Source organism: Nannobrachium achirus, assembly GCF_963921795.1.
Source record: "Nannobrachium achirus genome assembly, chromosome: 20".
NCBI classification, from domain to species: Eukaryota; Metazoa; Chordata; class Actinopteri; order Myctophiformes; family Myctophidae; genus Nannobrachium; species Nannobrachium achirus.
This window is the reverse complement of record NC_137827.1, coordinates 55,717,540-55,743,030: the sequence shown is the minus strand read 5'-3', so window position 1 is coordinate 55,743,030 and position 25,491 is coordinate 55,717,540. Positions and strand designations below refer to the sequence as shown.

The window sequence follows — 25,491 nt, the reverse complement described above, 5'->3', positions numbered from 1 at the left end:
GAGACTTTTACTTGAGTTAACCCATTTAGAACAGGTACACATTATTGTGTATCATTAGTTTATGCTTGAACTATTGAAAAATAGCAGATCTACAAGCTCACAGCGCGGCTGCGAGCTTGTAGGTCTGCTATTTTTGAAATATTGTGAAAATTAGAATTTTGACCCGATTCTTTAAGTGTCTTTTGAATCCTTCTAAGGTTTTTTGAAAAACCTCTGTTTCTATGTCAGCAATCTGGCTATAGCCATCGTCAAAGAAAAGGTCCTTTTCACTTAACTGGAGCTCAGTTAGTCTGTTCTTGAGAGACTACTATGTCAGTGGTTCTCAAACCTTTTCATGTGAAGGACCCCCAAAATGATATTTATTTGGCCACGGACCCGCATCTCAAAATATCTAGTTCCAGGGACCACCCAGAAGCAAAACTTGAGTTACAAACGTTCGCTTTGAAAATACATATATTCAAAGATTTGCACACATTTTCGCGACTTTTTTCAAAAATAGCAGATCTACAGCTCGTGAGCTTGTATATCTGCTATTTTTTTCTACAGCTAAAGCATTCAATAATTCTAGGCCTAAATGGGTTGTTAAAATAATGTGAGTGTTTTTTCCCTCCGCTGCTCCACAGGCCATTGAGATGGAGCTGAGGAAGATGGAGGTGGGCCAGGCCAACAGGCAGGTGTCTCTGCTCACCTCCTTCATGCCAGAGTCCTTCCTGAGACATGGAGGAGACCACGACTGCATCCTGGTGCTGCTGCTGCTGCCCAGGCTCATCTGCAAGGTCATTGTCTCCGCCTGCGTGCGTGCGTGCGTGCGTGCGTGCGTGCGTGCGTGCGTGTGCGGCGCGCGCGCCTGTGCGTGTGTGGCTGCACACAGTCTGTTGAATCTCTGTTTCGAATGAGTTAATTATGAATGAATACATATTGTCCATGTAACCGCAGCCATCCCATCCCATCCCATCCCAGACTATACATTCTCACTTTGAAGCCACATCCGAGGGATGGTCATTGGCGGCTCTATGAAAATGATCAGTGATTGGCTAGGCTTGATCACGTGCTTCACTGCTCACACCACATTTGGTTCCCAATCAAATGATGTGACCTCCACCTCGCCACCCAGGTCACCGAATTTGACAACTACTCATGTAGTATGCAACACCTAACTATGGTGCACAACCACACACGCTCTTATCGCAGATACAATTCAGTTACCTCCCGCTGGACCCACTGGAGGAGAAGCGTCACTCATAGCGCATCGTACCTTTCTGCACACGCACAGGACATACCGTAGTTTATGTCATCCTCATGTGTGTATCCTTCCATCCCAGTGATGTTTTTGACAGCAAATTTTGATTTAGTTTTAGTCATAGTCTTTTGAATAAAATCTCATTTAGTTTTAGTCATAATTTAGTCACCTGAAAAGTTTTAGTTTTAGTCTAATTTTAGTCGACTAAATATCAAAAGATTTTTCGGCAACTAAATCTACCGTTGATTTAGTCAACTGAAATGTATTTTGGCAGGCCTTGATGACATTGTAATGGCTGATTTTACACTTTGTTGTGTGCTGAAAATAGCCCTCCCTAACATTTTAGTCTAGTTTTTATTTTGTTGACGAAATTGACAATATATTTAGTCTTAGTTTTAGTCATCACAGTTTTGTTTTTATTTTGTTTTTATTTAGTTTTCGTCAGTGAAAGAAAATGCAGTCGACAAACATTTTTCGTCATAGTTTTAGTCGACGAAATCAACACTGTTCCATCCTCAGGCTGAGCTGATCAGCAAGCAGGCCCAGGAGAAGTTTGAGCTGAACGAGAGCTGTGCGGAGCGGACGGGACTGAAGGGTGCCGCGGGAGAGCAGCTGAGCTTCGCTGGCGGCCTGGTCTACTCTCTGTGCCTGCTGCAGGCCACGCTCCATAAATATGAACAGTATGTACTTGACTGTTAAAAGTAAACTGCCTTTTGTTCCCTGGGGAATAACAATAATGTACCACATTTCAGTCCCAGATGTAGGGGTGGGCGATATGGAAAAATACAACATCACGATATCTTCCCAAGCTGTATCACGATACACGATTTTATCACGTTGGTTTTTATGGTTATTTTTCAAGTTACTTGACAAAAACTAGACTCTCTGGGTTCCTTTTGGGAGGTCTAAATTGAACTTTACAAGTATGTAACTCTGACAGCATACAAATGAAACCAAATGGACCCTTACGGGTCCATTTGGTTTCATTTGTATGCTGTCAGAGTTAAGTGGAGACCTTGACACTTTTGACAAGTTTGAGAACTACTGATTTAGATCAAAATGCAGGTTTAAACTGAATTCTGCAATGAATCTCTGTATTAACGATTAAACAGGATTTTTTACAAGGCTCCCTCAATTGTATCACGATATATATATAGGATACCTCTGAAAAGGCATACCGTGGAGACATTGTATCGTCTCAACGATAATTATCGTCATATTGCCCACCCCTACCTAGATGTATTACTCAATCTTTGTGTGTGTGTGTGTGTGTGTGTGTGTGTGTGTGTGTGTGTGTGTGTGTGTGTGTGTGTGTGTGTGTGTGTGTGTGTGTGTGTGTGTGTGTGTGTGTGTGTGTGTGTGCTTGCGTGTGTGCTTGCGTGTGCCCAGGGCTCTGGGCCAGTGCAGTGTGGAGGTTTATAAGAAGGTTGGCTCTCTGTACCCTGAGATGAGCGTCCATGAGCGCTCCCTGGACTTCCTGATCGACCTGCTGCACAAGGACCAGCTGGACGAGACCGTCAACGTGGAGCCTCTCACCAAGGCCATCAAATATTATCAGGTAAGTACTCACTGCATATCGTCGTTGGCGGAAACCTCGTATCTCCAAGTTTCAAATGTGTATGTTCTTTCGCAAAGCAAAGCCCTGCTTCATCATGCAAGGCCGTCGCACAAAAGTAGTGAAAACAGCAGATCTACAAGCACACAACGCCTCGCGGCGCGAGGCGTTGTGTGCTTGTAGATCGGCTGTTTTCACTACTTTAAATCATTTTTAAAATGATAAACGCAAAACGAACGGTTTTGGACATACAAGGTTTCCACCCAACAACGACGATATGTGTACAGGGGCGTCACAAGGGGGGGAGGGGGGACTGAGTTCCTAGGGCCCAAGGTGAAGGGGCCTCAATTATGTTATACTTTAGCTATTGACAAATAGCAGATATACAAGCTCACAAGCTTTTAGATCTGCTATTTTTGAAAAGTCGTGAAAATGTGTGCAAATCTTTGAATATATGATTTTTTTAAGCAAACATTTATAACTCACATTTTGCTCCTGGGGGGGGCCTGGAACTAAATATTTTGAGATGGGGGTCCGTGGCCAAATACATATAATTTTGGAAAAGGTTTGAGCACCACTGACATAGAAACATAGGCTTTTCAAAAAAGGATTTGAAATATTCAAAATATTCAGATTTTTCAAAAATAGCAGATCTACAAGCTCGCAGCGCGGCATTCGGTGCCAGGCTGTGAGCTTGTATATCTGCTATTTTTCAATAGTTAAAGCGCAAAATAATGTGTTCCCAGTCTAAATGGGTTAAACCCCCGCAGTGAATCCTTGTACCCAGGGCCCAGAACTTGGTGCGACACCCCTGTATACAGTATATACAGTATGTAGTCGCCCACAAAGCCCTGTTACTGTAAATTAGAGACCAGGAACAGAGTGCCATGCTATGAGCTTGCATCTGCTATTTTTGAAAAATCGTGAAAATGTGTGCAAATCTTTGAATATATATATTTTTTTAAGCAAACCTTTATAACTCAAAACTCTGGGGGATCCCTGGAACAACATATTTTGAGATGGGGTCCGTGGCCAAATAGGCTACATGTCATTTTGGGGATCCTTGACATGAAAAGGTTTGAGAACCACTGATTTAGAAGAAGGATTTAGAAGACATAATATTCAAATACTTGCACACATTTTCAAGATAAAAAAAGCAGATTTGCAAGCTGCTATTTACAACCTTAAGGCTGTAAATACTATTGTTGCGACCGTCAGGGAGCAGTTTACTATGAAAACCTCCACCGGCCGTCCGTCGGTCGGTCGGACCGTCACACGTCACACCTTTGCCCTGCTCATATCTCCGCATCAGTATGACATCACACCACATGTGTACACAAACCTTTGTGTACGTTGCTGTGGCAACAGTCTGTTGTTGCTGGTTTGTTAGTGTACGTTAGCAACCACCTTAGCAACCATGGTTTTACCCTAGCAACCAACTGTTTACCCTAGCAACCAACTGTTTACCATAGCAACCATGTTTTTTTACCCTAGCAACCAACTGTTTACCATAGCAACCAGATACGCAGAGCAGGGATCTCCATATATGGGCATAAACAGGTGACATCACACTGATGTCAGATACTCAGAGCAGGGATTTCTCCATAATATATGGGCATAAAAGGGATTCTGTTAGGGATCTCCATATATGGGCATAAAAGGGATTCTGTTAGGGATCTCCATATATGGGCATACAAGGGATTCTGTTAGGGATCTCCATATATGGGCATAAAAGGGATTCTGTTAGGGATCTCCATATATGGGCATAAAAGGGATTCTGTTAGGGATCTCCATATACGGGCATAAAAGGGATTCTGTTAGGGATCTCCATATATGGGCATAAAAGGGATTATGTTAGGGATCTCCATATATGGGCATAAAAGGGATTCTGTTAGGGATCTCCATATATGGGCATAAAAGGGATTCTGTTAGCTGTTAGTGATCTCCATATATGGGCATAAAAGGGATGCTGTTAGGGATCTCCATATATGGGCATAAAAGGGATTCTGTTAGGGATCTCCATATATGGGCATGAAAGGGATTCTGTTAGGGATCTCCATATATGGGCATAAAAGGGATTGTATCCCAGATGATGCCCTGTTAGGAGATCCACACTAACAGAATCCATATATGGTCCTACCGACAGCTGCTATAAACCAACCCTGGCGATAAGGTCTGAGTCGAAGAAATGCTTATACTGTAGGGCTCGTTTGTGTATTGTATGACATCACGCCACATCATCGGCTGAGGACTGTGTGATGTCATCATATCTCCATATATGGAGACATAAGTTGCTCATGCCCAAATATGGGCTGGTGAGGTCAGACTTAGTGTGATGCGTAGGTTATCTCCATATATGGAGATTCAACTTCAATGAGTAACCATGGCAAACTGTCAACTGCCCGTATGTCTTGATAATTGGTAAAACAAATTTTTTGGCCTATTTGTGGAGATAAGCGACCAACGGTCGCTTATCTCCCGATTAGGGAGTCTTACTGGTTACTATTGTTATTGTTGATGTATTATCGTGCTTATTGTAAGTCGCTCTGGATAAGAGCGTCTGCTAAACGCCTAAATTGTAAATGGTTTCTGTTTTAGCACCTGTACAGCATCCACCTGGTGGACCAGAATGAGGATTGCACCATGCAGCTGGCAGACCACATCAGAGTGAGTCCTCATGTTACTACAGTTCATAAGTACCCAGTGTGAAGTGAGCGGTGTCATTTATTGCGACCGTCAGGTCGCAGTTACTGTCAAAACCTGGACCAGGTGTCCGTCACTCTGTCACTCTGTCAGTCTGTCAGTCTGTCACACGTCACACGTCACACTTTTGCCCTGCTCATATCTCCGCAACCGTTGCTCCGATCCATGCCAAATTTTGCACACACACACTCCTTGCCTGCCAAACCACAACCTACACCCATCAATTCTCATGGCCCTCTTCTAGCGCCACCATGAGGCGGATTCTTGCAAAACACATTTTTGGACACTGCTCCTACAATTTTTGCCCTAAAATCACGCACATCGGTACACAGTATGTCTACACTCATCTCATCAACATGGATCTGTCCCATTTAGCGCCACCTTCAGGCCGATTTTTTAAAACACATTTTTGGACACTACTCCTACAGATTTTGCCCTAAAATCACGCAAATCGGTACACACTTGTTCTACACTCATGTCATCAACATGGATCTGTCCCATTTAGCGCCACCTTCAGGCCGATTTTTTCAAACACCTTTTTGGACACTGCTCCTACAGATTTTGCCCTAAAATCACGCAAATCGCTACACAGTATGTCTACACCCATGTCATCAACATGGATCTGTCCCACATAGCGCCACCATCAGGCCCATTTTTTCAAACACATTTTTGGACACTGCTCCTACAGATTTTGCCCTAAAATCACGCAAATCGGTACACAGTATGTCTACACTCATCTCATCAACATGGATCTGTCCCATATAGCGCCAACATCAGGCCAATCTTTTCAAACACATTTTTGGACACTGCTCCTACAGATTTTGCCCTAAAATCACGCTGCGACCTGACGGTCGCTTATCTCCCGATTAGGGAGTCTTACTGGTGAGTTAATTTCATTAAGCGTCCAGCGAAGCTTGGCCAATGTGATCTCACCCTGGGCGCCGTACAACAAACTTTGGGCGCTTTGTGCAAAGATGTAGGTCAGATGTAGGCTGCGCCCCACCGCGTAAGAACATTCTTACCACTGTTTGCAGCTGTACCTCCTCCATGCTGTTGACAAAGCTTTCTATAGGTGACGGTGTAACCACCGCTCAAAAAGAGGTTTAGTTCTATTGAGGCTCAGCAGTATTTCCCCCCTTGTCCCCCCCCCTGGTGCAGTTTACCCAGAGTGCCCTGGACTGCATGGCGGTGGAGGTGGTGCGCCTGCGGGCCTTCCTGCACACGGGCCAGGAGAAGGCGGACCTGGCGGTCCTGCTGAAGGACCTGGAGACGTCCTGCAGTGACATCAGACAGTTCTGTAAGAAGATCCGCCGCCGCATGCCCGGGACGGACGTGCCGGGCATCCCAGCGGCGCTCAGCTTCGGACCGCAGGTACAAGTGTATCCACCGCCCACATGTCTTCTCCCTTCCCCTCCCTCCGGCACAGCGGCCATCGCCACGCCTGGCTAAGGCTTCGTTGTGGTGGACATTTCTGTAAAGATTCTATTAAATGATTAGACAAACACAACAAGAGCTAGCCCTAAATGACCATTACAGGTCTGTAACTCTGAGAGTACAAGTTTAGAATTCCAGAGTTTTGCTTTGTAACAGAGTGATTCTACATTGCAGCATTGATGCTTTGCTTTCACCTAATACAAAACATAACCACTTCAATCCTATATTCTGTACTTTTCTGCCGTTTGAAAATAGCAGGTCTACAAGCTCACAATGTGTCGCAATGCGACGCATTGTGAGCTTGGAGACCTGCTATTTTCAAATGATTTCTATACATTTGAAAACATTCTGCATAATGAGTGGTTCTTTAAGTACATTTTGATGCCAATACTTGTGATCGAAAAACACTGATTTAATGACATCATAAATTCATCCCCTCCCCTTTTACCATACACCCAACACAGTGGGTGTGGCTAACTTCAACTGGGTCACCACCCACCTGACAACCAGGCATACTTAATGAACTGGTGGGTGTGGCCACATAAAAAACACATTTTAACACTTTCTGTACTTTTTTTTTGAAAAGAATCTTCCTCCTAGTATTATCATAATACCCGATCATCATGTTTTAGGGGGGGAAAAGATCATGACACTTCATCTTTAACCCATTTAGACCTAGAATTATTGAATGCTTTTACTATTGAAAAATAGCAGATATACAAGCTCACTGCGTGGCACCGATATACAAGCTCACTGCGTGGCATTCATTTTATTTGAATATATCTTTTTAAAAACATTTTTAACTCAAATATTTGCTTCTGGGTGGTCCCTGGAACAGCATATTTTGAGATGGGGGTCCACGGCCAAATAAATGTAACTTTCGGGGTCCTTAACATAAAAAAGTTTGAGAACCACTGATTTGGAAGATAGGATTTAGAAGACATTTATACAACCCGGTCAAAAATATTCAAAGACTTGCACAAATGTTCAAGATTTTTCAAAAATGGCAGATCTACAAGCTCACAGCGCGGCACTCGGTGCCGCGCTGTGAGCTTGTATATCTGCTATTTTTTAGTAGTTAAAGCCTAAAATAATGGTTGAAGTGGTTCAAATCCAAAGTGACACAGATTTGCGTTCAGGCCTAAATGGCACACATTATTGTGTATTATTATTTTATGCTTTAACTATTGAAAAATAGCAGATATACAAGCTCACATGCAAGCTTGTAGATTTTTTTTTTTTATCGTGAAAATTTGAATTTTGACCTGATTCCATAAGTGTCTTTTGAATCCTTCTAAGGTTTTTTGAAAAACCTATGTTTCTATGTCAGCAATCTGGCCTGCCATCGTCAAAGAAAAGGTCCTTTTCACTTAACTGGAGCTCAGTTAGTCTGTTCTTGAGAGACTACTATGTCAGTGGTTCTCAAACCTTTTCATGTGAAGGACCCCCAAAATGATATTTATTTGGCCACGGACCCCCATCTCAAGATATTTAGTTCCAGGGACCCCCTTAGAAGCAACATTTGAGTTACAAACGTTCCCTTTGAAAATACATATATTCAAAGATTTGCACACATTCTCACGGCTCTTTTAAAAATAGCAGATCTACAAGCTCGCAGCGCGGCACTCGGTGCCGCGCTGTGAGCTTGTATATCTGCTATTTTTCACTGGTTAAAGCATTCAATAATTCTAGGCCCTAAATGGGTTAAGTAAAAGCTGTGAGTACCTTTCCCACCACGGTCCATGTGTCTCCCCCCAGGTGTCGGACACGCTGTCGGACTGCAGGAAGCACCTGACCTGGGTGGTGGCGGTGCTCCAGGAGGTGGCGGCCGCCGGGGCCCAGATGATCGCTCCGCTCAGCGAGCACGAGGGCCTCTCCGCCCTCAAGCTGGAGGACGTGGCCTTCAAGGCCGGAGAACAGGTCAGGATCTCTGCTGAAAGCTATCTGCACATGTTCCATCAGGGGTTCCCACGGTCATGAAACTCATGGAAATATTTTTGAAATCAGACAAATATTCTTTCCAGTACTGGAAAGGTTTTGGAATTGATAAAGGGTCCTGGAAGGTCCTGGAAAAAATAGCCATGCATTGTCTTTGGTTATTGATTTGTTAATAACTCTGAAATGACAAATTAAACATTGGCCAAATTGTCATATATTAGAGGCAGAAATTGTGAAAATAGCAGATCTACATGCTCTGTGAGCATGTAGATCGGCTATTTTCACAATAGAACCGTGTTATACAAAATTCCTCAACTCTTAGTGCTCGTCAGGGTCCCGGGGTCCCCAGTTCAAATATGATTATTTTGGGCATTGAGCGCATAGGGGACTTGTTATTGAGTTGAATTATTGTTATATAGTCCTGGAAATTGGGTTAAATATTCTGGAAAAGTTTTGGAAATTAAATGAATCGTCCAATGTCTCTGTCAGTGGCCATATCTAAGGGCCGTAATGTACTATTGTCATATTGTATTGTTATTGTATATACAGTATAACAGCTCATCTGCACTGCCGGCGACACAATGTCGTGGGAAATACTGTCCGCATATGGAGCTTCGGCCGTTGTGTTGCGACGTAACTTGAACCACTCGCAGGCAGTGCAGTTGTGGAGAGTAACGGAGTAAATGTACTTGAGTACAGATTCTGAGGATCTGTAGGCCTACTTTACTTGAGTATTACATTGTTCTGATACTTATTACTCTTGCTTGAGTAACATTTAGACTGAGCTACTTTTACTTGTAGTGGAGTACATTTTGACCAGAAGTATCTCTACTCTCAACTCTCAAGTACTGGGATCGAGTACTTAAGTGTTTGGGGGCGGGACGTCGCCGCGAAACCTCGCTCAAATAGAGACTCTGCGAGCGACAATAGGAGTGGTGGATGACGTCGTGGCACGACGCGTTGTCTTTCGCGGTACATCAGGACGGTCTCATTGAAACAAATGTATTTTAATGAGATTTCATTGCTCCCGTCGTGTCGCGGGCAGTGTGGATATGCTCTATCCCTGTATTGTGTACCCCTCCTCCTAATCCCTCAGTCACAATACTGGATTGAGTGCAACTAGGGTTGCAACCATCAATATATGTTCTAAGCGATTACTTTTTTGATTGATCGTTATAATCAATTAAATCGATTAGTTCAATTAACAAAACCGGTCGGCGTTAGTGGCCTTTTAATTGGGATTTTTTATATGTAATAGCCCGATCTAAAAAAAGGCTTTTTTGCTGTTCCTTGACTTGTGAGTGTGCTTGAATAATTTCCCTTGATGGGACCCCTCTATCTCTATATTAACTTCGAGCACCTCAAACACCACAGGACTGGAGATATCAACCTGTTGCTAAACCTCTGAAGCACTCGCCTCATCTTGTTCCATAGTTCAATTAACTGTTGTTGCACCCCAAATTGCAACCGATAGATGCATGACATCATGTACTGTTTAGCATGTTCCACTGTTCTTCTGTATCTTGTCAAATTTCTTATGTGCATTCCTTTATGTGTGCCAGATCTATGGGACGCCGGGCACCAACCCCTACGAGTGCCTGCGACAGTCCTGTGGCATCGTCATCGCAACCATGAACAAGATGGCCACTGCCATGCAAGAGGGAGAGTATGACTCTGAGAAGCCTCAGAACCAAGTAATGTTAACACTTACTGAATATTCACTACATATATATTCACCAGGGTTCTATTGAGGTAGAAGATGTACCCATTTTATTTAGACCGGGAACCTCTACCTATACTGTACAAAACTATACCTTTCAAGAATCCAGCAACCCCTTTTGGTGGTGTTGTTGATATGTACAGTATGCAAGTTTAGAAACTCTAGGCTTGCTAAGGGAAGGAGCGCTCGTTTTCAACAGCGTCGGCAGGTTAGCCACTCACCAGTTAGTTTTACTTAGTTTTACTAAGGTTAAGGTTAGGGTTAGGGTTAGGGTTAGGGTTAGAGTTAGGGTTAAGGTTAGGGTTAGGGTTAGAGTTGGGGTTAGGGTTAGAGTTAGAGATAAGGATAGACTTAGGTTTTGGTGCACCTCTGCCGTGGTTCAAGTGACTACAATGGAGCGCTCCCTACCTCCGGTTCAGCCAATCACAAGCTTCAAAAATGAGTGCGGGGCGTGGTTTTCCCAGAGCAAGCCTAGAGTTTCTAAACTCGCGTACAGTATATAGCAACATCCATTTTTGGTCATTTTTTAATACATATTTGACGTTTTTCAGAAAATTTAGGTCAGGATTTATAGTTAGGGTAAGTGATTTCACTTAAGTTTCAGTTTCAGTGTTCATGTAGCCTGGGTGCCAGCCTGTTCGCTCCGTTTCCGCGATTTGTTTTGTCTCTCCGCATCACAGTCTGGAAATGATTCAGTTGACTCGTATTTCAGGAAGCAAGTTGTGACGTAGGCGTCGTCATTGGTGACGGATGTGCGAATCCCACTTCTATGTCCCACCCCCCCTTGGAGATAGGAGGCTTTCCAGACTGTGATGCAGAGAGACAAACAAATCGCGGAACGGAGCAAACAGGCTGGCACCCGCAGGTTCATGTAGGTGACAGGCGGGGACCTTCCTCCAATCATGATCAAGTGGGAGGCGGGCCTGGGTGCGCGTAAGGCCTGCCCCCACTCGACCATGATTGGAGGAAAACTTGTCACCCAACAGTTTTGAAACTGCTTTTTTCTCCTCAAAGGAGATAAGGCTGAAGCCCAAACATGGACCAAACACTCTATAGTAACTATAGTACTCTCAGAACATAGAGCCATTTTGTAATTATTTGAATTAAATGAAATCACTTACCCTACCTTTAAAATCATCCTCAGGTCTAAATGGGTTACTATGGTTGTATTGAAAATGGAAGCCATACAGTGTGTTTGCTCACTTTTACAGTATGTTTTAGGCATTTTGTTGAGTCACTAATCCGGCGTCACTACCAAAGAATATAATTGTCAAAGTTAAAAGCAAACATTGCCGTGTCTACTAGATGCTCTAACACACACTGTGTTCAACGTGGCTTCCCCTCAAGTTTTGCGTCATCTAATTACTCTATTAGGCCTTGTTTTTCACCCCAGTTTTAGACGTTGTTGTTGTTGTTGTTGTTGTTTTTGCCATTTCCCAGAACCCTCCCCCAGTGGAGCTGCGTGCAGCCGCTCTGAGAGCAGAGATCACTGATGCAGAGGGTCTGGGTATGAAGCTGGAGGACAGAGAGACCGTCATTAAGGAGCTGAAGAAGTCACTGAAGATCAAGGTACTGTGGGGACAGTCTGTGGTTACAAATGAAGATCAATTACTGTAGGGTAGCTTAAAGGAAGGGTAACATAACGGGCACTACTTTGTGTCAATAGAACAGTGACATAGTTGTGAATATATTTGCCAATGCAACTATACCCTGAAAGGGTTAATATTGGGAGCTGTAGGAAGAAGGAGGTCCCAACTCCCGAGGCACCGCCCAGCCGCCTCGGAATGTGACGAGCCAAAACAGCGTGTCATTTATAGAACACGCTCACGTGACCCAATGATAAGTGAATGGGAAAAGGCTGTGGGAATTACGCTATTGTATACTTTAATAATAAAGATAAATACATAACATTGTTAATGACCATGACCAACGATCTGAATTCTGTCCCCTCGTATATTATTTTATTAATTTACGTGACTGATTTCGCTATATTCATATTGAAAACAAGTGCTTGCAGTCGCGAGGGGCGTGTCTTGACTCGCTCCAGGCTTGCTAGAGCGGCAGCGGCTACTGGAGCTCTGCCCGGCCCAGCGGCCGGGCTCATCCGTGGGTAGAACTAACAGAGGAGAGGGGACTCAGTGTTTGGTTATGGAGGTTTTTTCCTGTTTTTTTACGATGACCAACGATATGTATGCTATCACACGTTGTGTTATGTTTCGTAATTGATGGGACTGATTTCGCTGTATTCATGCTGAAGCACATGCAGCTCGCACGAGTCTACAGTCGCGAGGGGGGGGGGGTCTTGACTTCGCTCCAGGCTTTGTGGATAGCGGCTGCTGTTCGCTGTTCATGCCGCGATGAGAGGTTCATGTGCGGGATGAACAAGCCATTGTGACTCGGTGATTTTTATGGAGCTTTTCTTTCCCGGGCCGTTTCTGGGACAAATCATCATGACAAAATAAGATAAATAGGGGACAGCCGGACAGGGCGACTATTTGTGAGGATAAGTGAATAATAATTAGAAGATAGAGTTAAAATAAAACATTAAACCAAGCACTTTGGCCGAGGCTTGCGCTCGCATCTACGCTCGGGACTCGTGTGTAAAGTATAAGTAGCCAACATTTACTCAAGTACTAAACCAAGCACTTTGTACCGAGGCTTGTCATCATTGTGAGTGGATGAGAGCCGCTCGCCCGCTAAAGTAACTAAGTAGCCTACATTTACTCAAGTATTGATTGTACTTTGAGGTGGAGATAGCCTTCTTCTAATCGGCTCGCCTGCAGTCGGTAACTAAGTACGCTACATTTACTCAGATACTGTACTTACGTAGGGCCCTACACTTTTGAGGTATTTTTACTTTATTGGAGTGTTTTACATTTCAGTACTTTTATTTCTACTCCACTTCATCTCAAAATAAATCATTGTAGGCTACTTTTACTCCTCTGCAGTTATTTAAAAAAAAAGTTATTAAAAATACTTTGTTTAATTATTATTACAAACCATTCATTAATTACTATATATACATCGGCCATTTGAAATTAGCCGATCTACAAGCTCACAGTGCGTGACAGACATTTTCTTGTAACGGTTTATTTCTACATTGTAGTATCGATACTGTTACTTGTTGATACTTTTACTTGAGTACAAAATATGAGTACTTCTTCCACCGCTGCGCTGTCAGTCCGTGCAGCCGTGCTGACAAGGAAACAGCAAGGGGGGCGTGTCCAGCTTGCATTTCACCGAGACAAGAGGGCAGGAGAGAGTCTCTTGTTTACGTCATTTTCACGCGACAACTTTATTTCCGAAGTTATTTCCCAAAATGGCCCCAGTTGGTCTTATTAATTTATAAACCTCAAATGTAACTATATATTTCCAAACTAATATGACTCAAATATATGTTAAAAATACTTAGGGGGACCTTTAGAGACATGTGTCAACAGTTTTACAAGGCAAATTTCATGGTGCCTACACTTTAAGTTCTCAAGTGGGACACTATAAGATCCTGAGTGTTTTGTATAAGTGGACCCTCAGTCCACTCAGGATTTTCATGGTTGCCACGGTCATGAGATTCCTTAAAAAAAAAGAAAAAAAAAAAAAGAAGAATTCTAGTCCTGGAAAAGGTTTGGAATTCATCAAGCGTCCTGGAATTTATCTAGGAAAAATATTTGGCTATGCATTGTTTTTGGTCATTGATTTATTTTATTTTTTATTTGTGTGATTGCAGCCTAATGTGTACCGGATGTGACAAAAAGAAGAGATCTACAAGCTCACAACATGCTGCAGCCTGATCCTATTTCCTAGGATATGTGGTGTAGCAAAAAAAAAAAAAGGAAAGTTTTCTGTAGTATTCTGGTAAAAATGTGTGGGAACTCTGGATTTTGTAATTGGATAATAGTGAAGTAACATCCTAAAGTTGTCAGCCTGTCATAAAAGATAAAGAGTCATTGTGGTCTCAACTCTACAGTCTGGATGCAATCCAGACACCACATAGAAGGGTAGAAGGGTGTTTAAAAAGGACGTGTAAATGAATGGAGGTGATTTGGGGGGTGTTTTCCAGGGGGAGGAGCTGAGCGAGGCCAGCGTGCGCCTCAGTCTGCTGGAGAAGAAGCTGGACAGCTCATCCAGAGACGCAGATGAACGCGTGGAGAAGATCCAGACGAGGCTGGATGAGACCCAGACTCTGCTCAAGAAGAAAGAGAAGTAGGACTGTTTCTCAAAACGTACACAGGGGTGTCACCAGGGGGGAGTGGGACTGTGGAGGGGCCTTAATTATATTGAAAAATAGCAATTATATTGAAAAATAGCAGATATACAAGCTCACAGCGCGGCACAGAGTGCAAACATTTGTGGCACAAATTTAGCTTCTGGGGGTGGGGGGGCTGGAACTAAATATTTTGAGATGAGGAACATAGGTTTTTCAAAAAACCTTAGCAGGATTTGAAATATTCAAAGACTTGCACACATTTTCACAATTTTTCAAAAATAGCAGATATACAAGCTTGCAGCGCGGCACTCGGTGCCGCGCTGTGAGCTTGTATATGCTATTTTTTTCAATAGTTAAAGCACAAACGTGTAATAATGCGTTCCCAGTCTAAATGGGTTACTCATATGCTGCCAAAAACGAGGAACCCGAGAATTTCGCGATGTACCACCCTGCCACGCCCGAGGAACCCGAGAATGTTTGAAAAAAAAAAAAAAAAAAAAAAATTCAAAATTTTTTTTTTGACCCCAAAACATTTAGTAGGCATCATAGCGATCGCGAAATTGCATGTTTAACCCCCATAGCAACCCCATCTTTCAAACATGGCAGCCATCTTTGTTTACATTTTAGGAAAACATAATGGCTGCTATCTCATGAATGCCTGAACGGATTTCCATTCGGATTTTTTTGTTTGAAAGCTGTGAGCAATGTGGACACACGTGGTGCATTATATAGGCATGGGTGTGCATGATCCGTGCACTATGAATTACATGGAAGTCTATGGAGACAGTTTGGCATATGAGAGTACGAAGGTATTGTTAAATGGCAGCAGATGAGTTAAACCCCCTCCCCAACATTCATAGGCAGTGAATCCTTGTACCCAGGGCCCAGACACCCCTGAACGTACACTTGCATGTGAGCCGTAGTAATAGTAACACGCTCACATTATAGGCTCATGCAAGCCCTATAGTCTCAACATAAATGACTGGGTCTCAAATATGAATCCATAAATGCAACCGTAAATGCAACACTATTACTATATACGCTTAAAGTCAGTAATAGGTGCTCTGGTCTGCCGTAAAACGCGTTGAATTAAATATAGTCAATCACAAATTGTGAAATAAATTGTAGGGCTGTCACGATTATGACATTTCACATGACGATTAATTGTCGCTCAAATAATTGCGATTAACGATTTAATTGTGTTTTGACAATTACATTTCTATTTGGCTTTTAGGCTTTGAAGTTGCACATGGCAGATATGACACATGACCTAAATATACAAAGAAATGATTGACATACAGTATTTTGACAACGTTATATTTTAGAAAGAACATTGATAGTGGAAATAGCCGATGCGACGCGTTGTGAGCTCGTAGATCTGCTATTTCTACTATTTTTGAACATTTCAAAAAAATATGAACATCTTTCAACGTGGAAACGATTATGACAAAATAATTGCCATTATGTCAAATAATTGAGATTAGATGATTATGTAATAATTGTGACAGGCCTAATGCCACTGATGGAAGTGATTCAGCATTTTGGCGATATCTTTTTTACTATGATGTTTATTATCAGTCTGTTCCATAACTCGCGACCGCGCCTTTGCCTCAGCCGCCCCAAGGCTCTGGAAGAGCCTGCCCATCTCTATTAGAAGTGCAAACTCCATTGAGTCTTTTAAATCCCGGCTTAAAACATACTTATATTCTCTAGCTTTTACTCACACTTAAACTCATGTTGGAGTTGCTTATTGTTTCTGATGTGTACATTTTGTCTTTATTGTTTTTAACATTGTTTTTGTTTACAGTAATGTTGATGATGGTTTTGTGTTCCGTTGTACAGCACTTTGGTCAATTTCGATTGTGTAAATGTGCTTTATAAATAAAGGTTGATTTGATTTGATTTGATAACTCAGGGGTTTTCAAAGTGGGTGACGGGGCACCCTGGGGTGCCGCGACGGCAGTCCAGGGGTGCCGCGAGATAATTTGATAATATTTGGAATTTATTTGGACACTTGAAAAAATATTTAGTCTAATTTTAAACCTGATGTACACAGTTATTTTCAGTCAGTTCTAACCAAAACGGCTATTATCTCAACGTTTTCCTCGCAACATAATCACTAAAATATCAGTTTCCACCCGACAACGATGATATGCTATAAATATAAGGTGCTGGGAGTGAAAATTATAATGTAGGGGTGCCTCGGATTAAAACAAATATTTATGGGGTGCCCTGAGACAAAAAGGTTTGGGAACCCCTGTCATAACAGTATCGTTTTTTCTTTTTCTTCAGGGAGTTTGAGGAAACCATGGATGCTCTGCAGGCCGACATCGACCAGCTGGAATCGGAGAAGGCGGAGCTGAAGCTGCGCATCAACAGCCAATCAAAGATGAGCATGGACGGGCTGAGAGGGACGTCCCCATCGGGCATAGCTTCCATTGTCACAGGGATGTCGGGAGGAGAGGGTACGGAACGCAATCTGACGTTCGTCGTATCGTCTAAGTTTGGAACATACAGTACACAACTATACTTTAAACCATTAAGCCATGGAGTTATTTTGTACTTTATTAGCTATTTAAAAATAGCAGATGAAATATTTTTTGAAAAGTCGTGCAAAATGTGTGCAAATCTTTGAATGTATGTATTGTTAAAGCGAACATTTGTAACTAAAATTTGGCTTCTGGGGGCCCCTGGAACTCAGTATTTTGAGATGGGGGTCTGTGGCCAAATACGTATCATTTTGGGGGTCCTTGACATGAAAAGGTTTGAGGATCACTGTTATAGAAACATAGGTTTTTCAAAAAATAACTTTAGAAGACACTCATAGAATCGGGTCAAAATATTCAAAGACACCGCCAGGCACTGGCGGTGTGTTCCTCCTCCGCGTCATCAGCGCCCACACCCTAGGTGGGGTTGGCGATAGGGCCTTTCTGTGTGGAGTTTGCATGTTCTCCCCGTGTCTCCTAGGGTTGATACCCTCACAAAAACATGCACGTAATCCTGGTCTCAATAATGCCTCCCCCTGGCCAGCCGGGGCGCCTGATGGAGGGGAAAGGAACTGGTTGGAATAGCGTGTTCCTTCCACGCGCTACGTCCAAACCAGGGAAATCTCCACTGTCAGGTGAAAAGAAGCAACTTGGACTCCTCATGCATAGAAGGAAGCATGAGGTCAGTCCGTTGCCTCCCCAGGTTGGCAGAGGGAGAGCAGAGCCCAGGATTACATAGGCAATTGGCACTGGGTGAAAAAATGGGTTACAAAATTGTGGGATAAAAATTATAAAAGAAAAATATTCAAAGACTTGTACAAATTGTCACGATTTTCCAAAAATAGCAGAGCTACAAGCTCGCAGCGCTGTGAGCTTGTAGATCTGCTATTTTTTTTTATAGTTAAAGCATAAAATAATGCATAATAATGTGTTCCCGGTATTAATGGGTTAAACTAACTTTATTAGTTACTGTATGTGGTGAAAGATAAAGTCAGACCGAGGTGCTGATTGAACCCCTATAGGTGACCCTGACACTCGCTGATTCCCTCTGTGTCTCCTCTTTGTGTCTCTATATCTCCTCCTTCCTTTCCTCTCTGTCTCTGCACCCCCTTATAACTCACAGAAGAACAAAAAGGTACCTGCACACTGAAGTCATACACTGTCTTCTGTCTTCTGCATGCTGTCGTTGTTAAAGGACAACTTTGTTTTTTCATGAACAAGGGTTCATATTTTAGGGTTAAAATGTTTTCTTTTACTTCTTTCTGTAGCTTTAGCCATTTTAATGACTTTGATTTCAGTGGTTGGGGGCATGCATGCAAGTGGCTAAATATGTCTTTTTAGACACAATAAGCCGGCGATTTCTTTATTACAATTTACTGTAGCTCCCATAAGTCACATCTGCTCATGAATGAGTGTGGTGCATCTTCTTGGGAATGGGCTTATTGTGTTTAAAAAGACATATTTAGCCACTTGCATGCATGCCCCCAACCGCTGAAATCAAAGTAATGAAAATCGCTAAAAAAGATAGAAAGCTGTATAAGAAAACATTTCAACACTAATTTTTTTCTTTTCTCTTACTACAATCTAAAATATGAACCCTTGTTGTAAAAAGGACAAAGTTGTCCTTTAAATACCTCAAACACCAACCAGTGTGTTTTGTTCTTGCATGCTTTGACCCAAAGATTCTCAACTCTTAATTCTTAGATGTACACTCGGATTTCACTAGAAGAAACTCATGTCAGCGCAGAATGTTTTTGCATGGGGGGCACGGTGGCCTTCTAGCTGGGAGGCAACATCGCTAGCGACTAGCACTTTTTCTCACAGCAAGAAGCAGGGACGTGCTGGGCCCCTGATTCAGCCCGGGAAAAAGAGTTGGAGAGGCCCTCATTGCGTGCTATAGAGAGAGATCTCTCTCTATAGCGCTGCTGCTACTCAAAGATTTGCCATTTCAGATCATGACAAGTGACAAGCCAGTGGGCCAATTACTGTACCTGAGTTATATTTCGTCGTTGTCGGGTGGAAACCGTTTGTTTTGTATTTATCATTTTAAAAATGATTTAAACTAGTGAAAACAGCCGATCTACAAGCACACAACGCCTCGCACTGCGAGGCGTTGTGTGCTTGTAGATCTGCTGTTTTCACTACTTTTGTGCAACGGCCTTATATGATGAAGCAGGGCTTTGTTTTGCGAAACAATGTATACATTTGAAACTTGGAGATTCAAGGTTTCTGCCCGACAGTGACGAGTTACTTTGTTGGCCGAATGAACCGGCTGTTCGGGAGTTGTCCCGCTTTTCCCAATGGCCAGCACGTCCCTGGCAAGAAGGTCCTGGGTTTGATTCCCGCTGTGGGTGCTGGGGGGCAGTGTTCTCTCCTCCACGTCATCAGTGCCCATACCCTATAGGTGGGGTTGGCAAAAGGGCCTCTCTGTGTGGAGTTTGCATGTTCTCCCCGTGTCTGTCCTCTAGGCCAGGGGCTTTCAATCTTCTTTGACTCAGGGCACCCCTGTAAATCATCCACGGCACCCCTGAGTTACACTGTTCATTTTTAGAGTCTTGCATCCTATTGGAGAAATATCAGTTTCCATCAGAACTGACTGAAAATAACGTTATACTTGACTTTTAACCACTTGAACCCTAGCATGCCTATTCTGGGAGTACTGCAGATGGAAAAAGAACTCATCAAGTACAGTGCAAGCCTGTTTTCCTAAGCATAGTGAAGTGATATTGACGTAGTGATATTGATGAATTCCAAATAGTATCAAATGATCTCACGGCACCCCTGGACTGGCATCACGGCACCCCAGGGTGCCCCGTCACCCACTTTGAAAACCCCTGCCCTACCCTCACAAAACAACATGCTATCCCCCCCATTCGATTTACTATATTATCGTAATGTTAATGCTGGCGATTCAATTAATAGATTTTCAAAGTTCAAAATCGATTTTCCCTATTTTATTTATTTATTTTAAAGGCGAAATAACCACTTTCAGTCAGAGTAAGTACAAGTCCTAAAGGAACAGTTTTAGGTCATGAGGATTGAGGATGTCATGTTATGGCTAAAGCTAGCACAGTGCTGTAGGCCTGCAGCACAGCGATTTTTTTCTTTTTTTTTATGACTGTTGTGTTCTGTGTTTTCTGGCATCTTGACCAGGAACATTTTGTTGTAATGTTGTACCACTGGCACTTTGGCTGAAATAAATGTCAGAAAGATTGACTGACTTTATTTGGCTGCATTAATTTGAAGTATATGATTAAACTTTTAATGTTTTATATTGTTTAGAATTGTTTTAAAATGTTTCAATATAAAAAAGCGCAATAATCGTGATTCGAATTGCAAATCACAGGAAAACGCAATAATCGTGATATAATCGAATCATCACCCTATGAATCGAAATCGAATCGAATCGGGAAAAAGTTCATCGTCACAGGCCTAGAGTAAAGCGCCCAGGACACTGTGTGTTTTTTCTGTGTTTTTCCAGGTCTTGTGCTGATAACTAACTTCTGTTCTCCACAGCAGGCATGGTGTCAGGCATGGGAACAGGATCAGGGCTGCAGGTGATTGACTCTCCACTGCTGACTCAGCAGATCGAGGCTCAGAGACTCTGCATCAAACAACTGAAGAATGAGAACAACAGGCTCAAGGTGGGTCGCTGTCTTTAACGTGTCTTCTTCCTTTAACCTTTATTTAACCAGACGGGTTATTACGATTTGTTCTTAATACAATAACTGTTCTTTCACCAGAAATGAGTGTGTTCCATAGAAGCAGTGTTGATTTCGTCGACTAAAACGATGACGAAAAATGTTTGTCGACTGCGTTTCGTCGACTAGACTAAAACGTTAGGGAGGGACTGGTGGAGAAGAGAGTCATTTTATGTTTGGTTGCTCGCAGGTGTTGCTGCTGCGACGCGTTGTGAGCTTGTAGATCGGCTATTTTCAGCATGCAACCAAGCGTAAAATCAGTCATTACGATGCCATCAAGGCCTGCCAAAATACATTTCAGTTGACTAAATCGACTGTAGATTTAGTCTACTAAAATCTCATGATATTTAGTCGACTAAAATTAGACTAAAACTAAAACTTTTCAGGAGACTAAATTATGACTAAAACTAAATGAGATTTTATTCAAAAGACTATGACTAAAACTAAATCAAAATTTGCTGTCAAAAACAACCAGCCGCTGGAGTTGGTGTCCCATTAACTTTACATTACAGGGAAAAAAATTAAAAAAAAGAATCTGCTTTTAGTAGCATAAGAGGGGTCAAACTAGGGATTTGTCATGATGCCGAATCTAGGGATGTGCCGAATACAAAATTCTTGGCCGAAACCGAATACCGAATAGTGGAAACATTTCACCGAAAACCGAATAGCCGAATAGTATTAATATATATTATGCGCATAATGTATTTTTATTACCATTTTTGTACCATTTGTTGTAAAGCTACCTTATTATGGCAAACGTGATTATGTCAAAACCATACAAAACTATAATAATAATCACCATTATCAGGGCTCAAAATTAACTTTTTGATTACATGATTTGAACATGCCATATCAGATATGTCATTATCAGCCCTACATTTATCATTGAACTTATTCTTTATGCCCAAATGATTGTATATTGTTGTTTTTTTAGCAGTTATTAGAAATATTAGGTAAGGGATAAATACTGGCTCCGCGGGGGTTGTTCATATATAACATCCCGACGGACTGATAACTCCCCGAGGCGCCAGCCGAGGGGAGTTATCAGTTCGAAGGGATGTTATATATGAACAACCCCCAAGGAGCCAGTATTTATCCCGCTTATTACCCGGCTACTAAATCAAATTAATAATTTGACTAAAAACAAAAAGTATTTCCTTGTTTACAGACGGCTGGAAGTGTTCCACAAGTGTTGCGCTGGGCGTCCTCCCAGCGCGACACGGTTGCCTTGGAAAACAAGGAAGTGCTGATTAGATAGAATCCATTTTCTGATACTACGTTGTCTATTTCTCGCTTAAAATATTTTTTAAAACATTCTTCAGAGCAACGTTTAGTTGTAAATGTCGCTGTGTGTTTGTTTTCATGGCTGACTGTGTTGGATACAGCACAAGATTCACGCAGTGCAGCTTGACTGCAGCGGGTGTTCTGAGTCTTTGATTAGGCAGCGGTCTGTTATTGAGCGGAGTGGTCTGCTATCCAGAAATAACAGACCTCTGATTTCAGCGCTCGACCAATCAGAATCAAGCATTGAAACATGCCGGGTAATAAAACTTGATATCAAGGTGCCCACTCCTCCTTAGTGCCCACTCTTCCTACCGTCTGTCCCTCATCTATCCATCTAACTCCAGACAGGACCCTACATCTCACATCACACACACACACACACACACACACACACACACACACACACACACACACACACACACACACACAGAGTGTGTGTCTCCATCTCTCTCTGGAAGAGGTTGAACATGAACTCTGCAGCCAAACCGAGACGATCGGTGTGACAGAGACATCCTTATGCATTGTTGTTGTTAGCCCTTAGCACTGATGCTATGCTCTGTAGCAACAAAGAATTGACAAACAGCACTCTACTAACTGTTATCTTTGTCAATCAAAATCGCGGAGGCTCTGCTCCTGCTCAATGAACACTTTAACGAGCTTGACGGAGGCACGCTGCCTGGCACGGAGCTAAGCTTACACAACGAGCGACAGGTCGCAATGACATACATAGGCTACACTCGTTAGCCGGCAGCTGCGCAGACTAGTGAAGTGAAGTGAATGCGAGACGGAGTGAGTGAGTGAGGGAGGGGGGAGAGAGAGAGAATGTTTACTGATGCTGCGGCTGCTTTTTGAGAGATTATACTGGACCCCTGTTCTTCACACTATTCGGTGCTATACTATTCGGTTTTAAAAACTATACGGCCGAAAACCGAAAATGCATTTTTTGCCATTTTCGGCCGAAGATTTTCGGTGTCGAATATTCGGCCTCATCCCTAGCCGAATCCATTGCAAGCATTTGTTTTGCACAAAAAACATTCCTTGGGCTATAAATGGCCTCAGAAAACGATGCATGTATGGGTGTGCATTCATGTTAGTCAGAGGCCTTAGGGTTTTATTTCTCGTGCTAATCAGTCTTAAAGCACCAAATTTTGCACAGATGTAGCCCAGGGCATGCTCTAATGATTTAGCTAGGGCGCCCGAGTCGGTGACCTTCGGGGTCGCCACAGCTCCAGAAAAACAATGGTTTAGTGATGAAAAGTGATGAGTCATCACTTTTCAGAGTTTTGTGGATGTTTTCTGGAGCCCGAAGGTCACCGACTCGGGCGCCCTAGCTAAATCATTAGAGTATGCCCTGGGCTACATCTGTGCAAAATTTTGCGCTTTTAGACTGATTAGCATGAGAAATAAAACCCTAAGGTCTCCGACTAACATGAATACCGACAACCCGTCTGGCCCATGGACTATTATGTGGGAACGCCTACTGAGTGGCAAAACACTACTTTCTGGCCTACTTGACAGCCCATACTGTACATCCAAACAGAAAAGTCTGTCAAACTAATCTGATTGCATTAAACAACGTTAAACTCACTTTGCCACTCACTTTGCCACTCGATTTGTCATTCACGTTATGCATGCGCATACAGTACACAATTACAAGTGTCCAAACTGACAATAATTGTTTTGGTATTGCTTGCCAGTTGTGGTTATGAAAAGTTAGGGGGGTGGGGGGCATGAAATGGGATTGAAAAGATTACGGTAAATTATTCTTATGGTTCACACGTATCTAATTTTAGTGGCAAAGTGGAGAGTGAAATACTCCCGCTATAGAGTCTATGGTCTCTTTATTCCCTCTTCCCATCGAATCAGGATCTCTCTTATAGCTTCAGACTGGAGAAGGGGCAAGGATTTGAGCGTCTGCCTGGGAGTTATGTTTCTATCACTGCCGCTCAGCACAGTCATTATGTCCCAGGAGCTGCTTGTAACCTTTCCCAGTAAAGATACAAGCTAGATGTTAGTGGGTGTTAGTGGAGTTTGTGTACAGTGGGAAAGGGGCTTTAAGAGTATTGAGGAGAGAGTGCTAGCTAACCAGAAGCCAAGATATTTGTAAGCTTTATCTATTCTAGCTCAAGCTTTGAGCTGTCCTTTGTGGTACTCTGGGGGAGCACATGTCTTCCTGCCAAACCACACGACCTTTGTTTTGTAGGCGTTTAATACCAGGTTTAGCATTCTGAAGGCTTGTGACTTTAAAACAAAATGCTGGTTGGGCCAGGCCAACCGAGCACAGGACTGTGTCATCATTATGTACTGTTTAAGAAGTGCCTCGGAAGCACTAGTACTGGCTTTAGTGTGAAGTTGCAGGTGTATTTAACATGAATATTGCTAAATAGCCATTCAAACTTAATTGCTGTTGCATATTCATGTAGCAATAACATGGGGGCACGGCTAGAAGGTCCTGGGTTCTATTCCCACCGGGTGCTGGGGGCGCTGGGGTCCTCCACCTCATCCGTGCCCACACCCTAGGTGGGGTTAGCAAAAGGGCCTTTCTATGCGGAATTTGCATGTTCTTCCTGTGTCTCCTAGGGAAGGTACCCTCACAAAAAACATGCAGTAATCCTGGTCTCCATACTGCCTCCCCCTGGCTACCCGGGGCGCCTGATGGAGGATAAAGGAACTGGTTGGAATAACATGTTCCTTCCATGTGTCCAACCGGGGAAAACTCCCCCCTGTCAGGTGAAAAGAAGCAACTTGGAGTCCTCATGCATAGAAGGAAGCATGAGGTCAGTCCATTGCTCTCCCAGGTTGACAGAGGGAGTGTAGCGTCCAGGATTACATTAGATAATTGACAAAAACGGGTTACAAAATCGTGGGATATTTTTTCTTTTTTAACCCATTTAGGCCTAGAATTATTGAATGCTTTAACCAGTGAAAAATAGCAGATATGCAAGCTCACAGCGCCGCACCGAGTGCCCTGCTGCAAGCTTGTAGATCTGCTATTTTTGAAAAAGTCGTGAAAATGTGTGCAAATCGAACAGTTGTAACTAAAATTTTGCTCCTGGGTGGACCCTGAAAGTAAATATTTGGGGGTCCGTGGCCAAATACATTTTGGGGGTCTTTCATATGAAAAGGTTTGAGAACCACTGACATAGTGGTCTCTCAAGAACAGATTAATTGAGCTTCAGTTAAGTGAAAAGGACCTTTTTCTTTGACGATGGCTAAGCCAGATTGC

General features: G+C 42.8%; 1 protein-coding gene across 1 annotated transcript in view; it reads left to right on the top strand.

Annotated features, from left to right (window-relative positions):
- Window positions 1-25,491, top strand: part of LOC308306255 (dynactin subunit 1-like) — a gene marked incomplete at both ends in the record, with an annotated part of 49,486 nt that overhangs the window by 14,669 nt on the left and 9,326 nt on the right. The window contains 11 exons of the mRNA XM_080751155.1: window positions 624-776; window positions 1,760-1,920; window positions 2,630-2,798; window positions 5,394-5,462; window positions 6,657-6,869; window positions 8,691-8,852; window positions 10,433-10,564; window positions 12,031-12,159; window positions 14,648-14,790; window positions 17,087-17,259; window positions 20,797-20,924. Of these exons, the coding sequence (XP_080607281.1) occupies window positions 624-776; window positions 1,760-1,920; window positions 2,630-2,798; window positions 5,394-5,462; window positions 6,657-6,869; window positions 8,691-8,852; window positions 10,433-10,564; window positions 12,031-12,159; window positions 14,648-14,790; window positions 17,087-17,259; window positions 20,797-20,924 (1,632 nt within the window). The remainder of the gene's footprint in view (window positions 1-623; window positions 777-1,759; window positions 1,921-2,629; window positions 2,799-5,393; window positions 5,463-6,656; window positions 6,870-8,690; window positions 8,853-10,432; window positions 10,565-12,030; window positions 12,160-14,647; window positions 14,791-17,086; window positions 17,260-20,796; window positions 20,925-25,491) is intronic.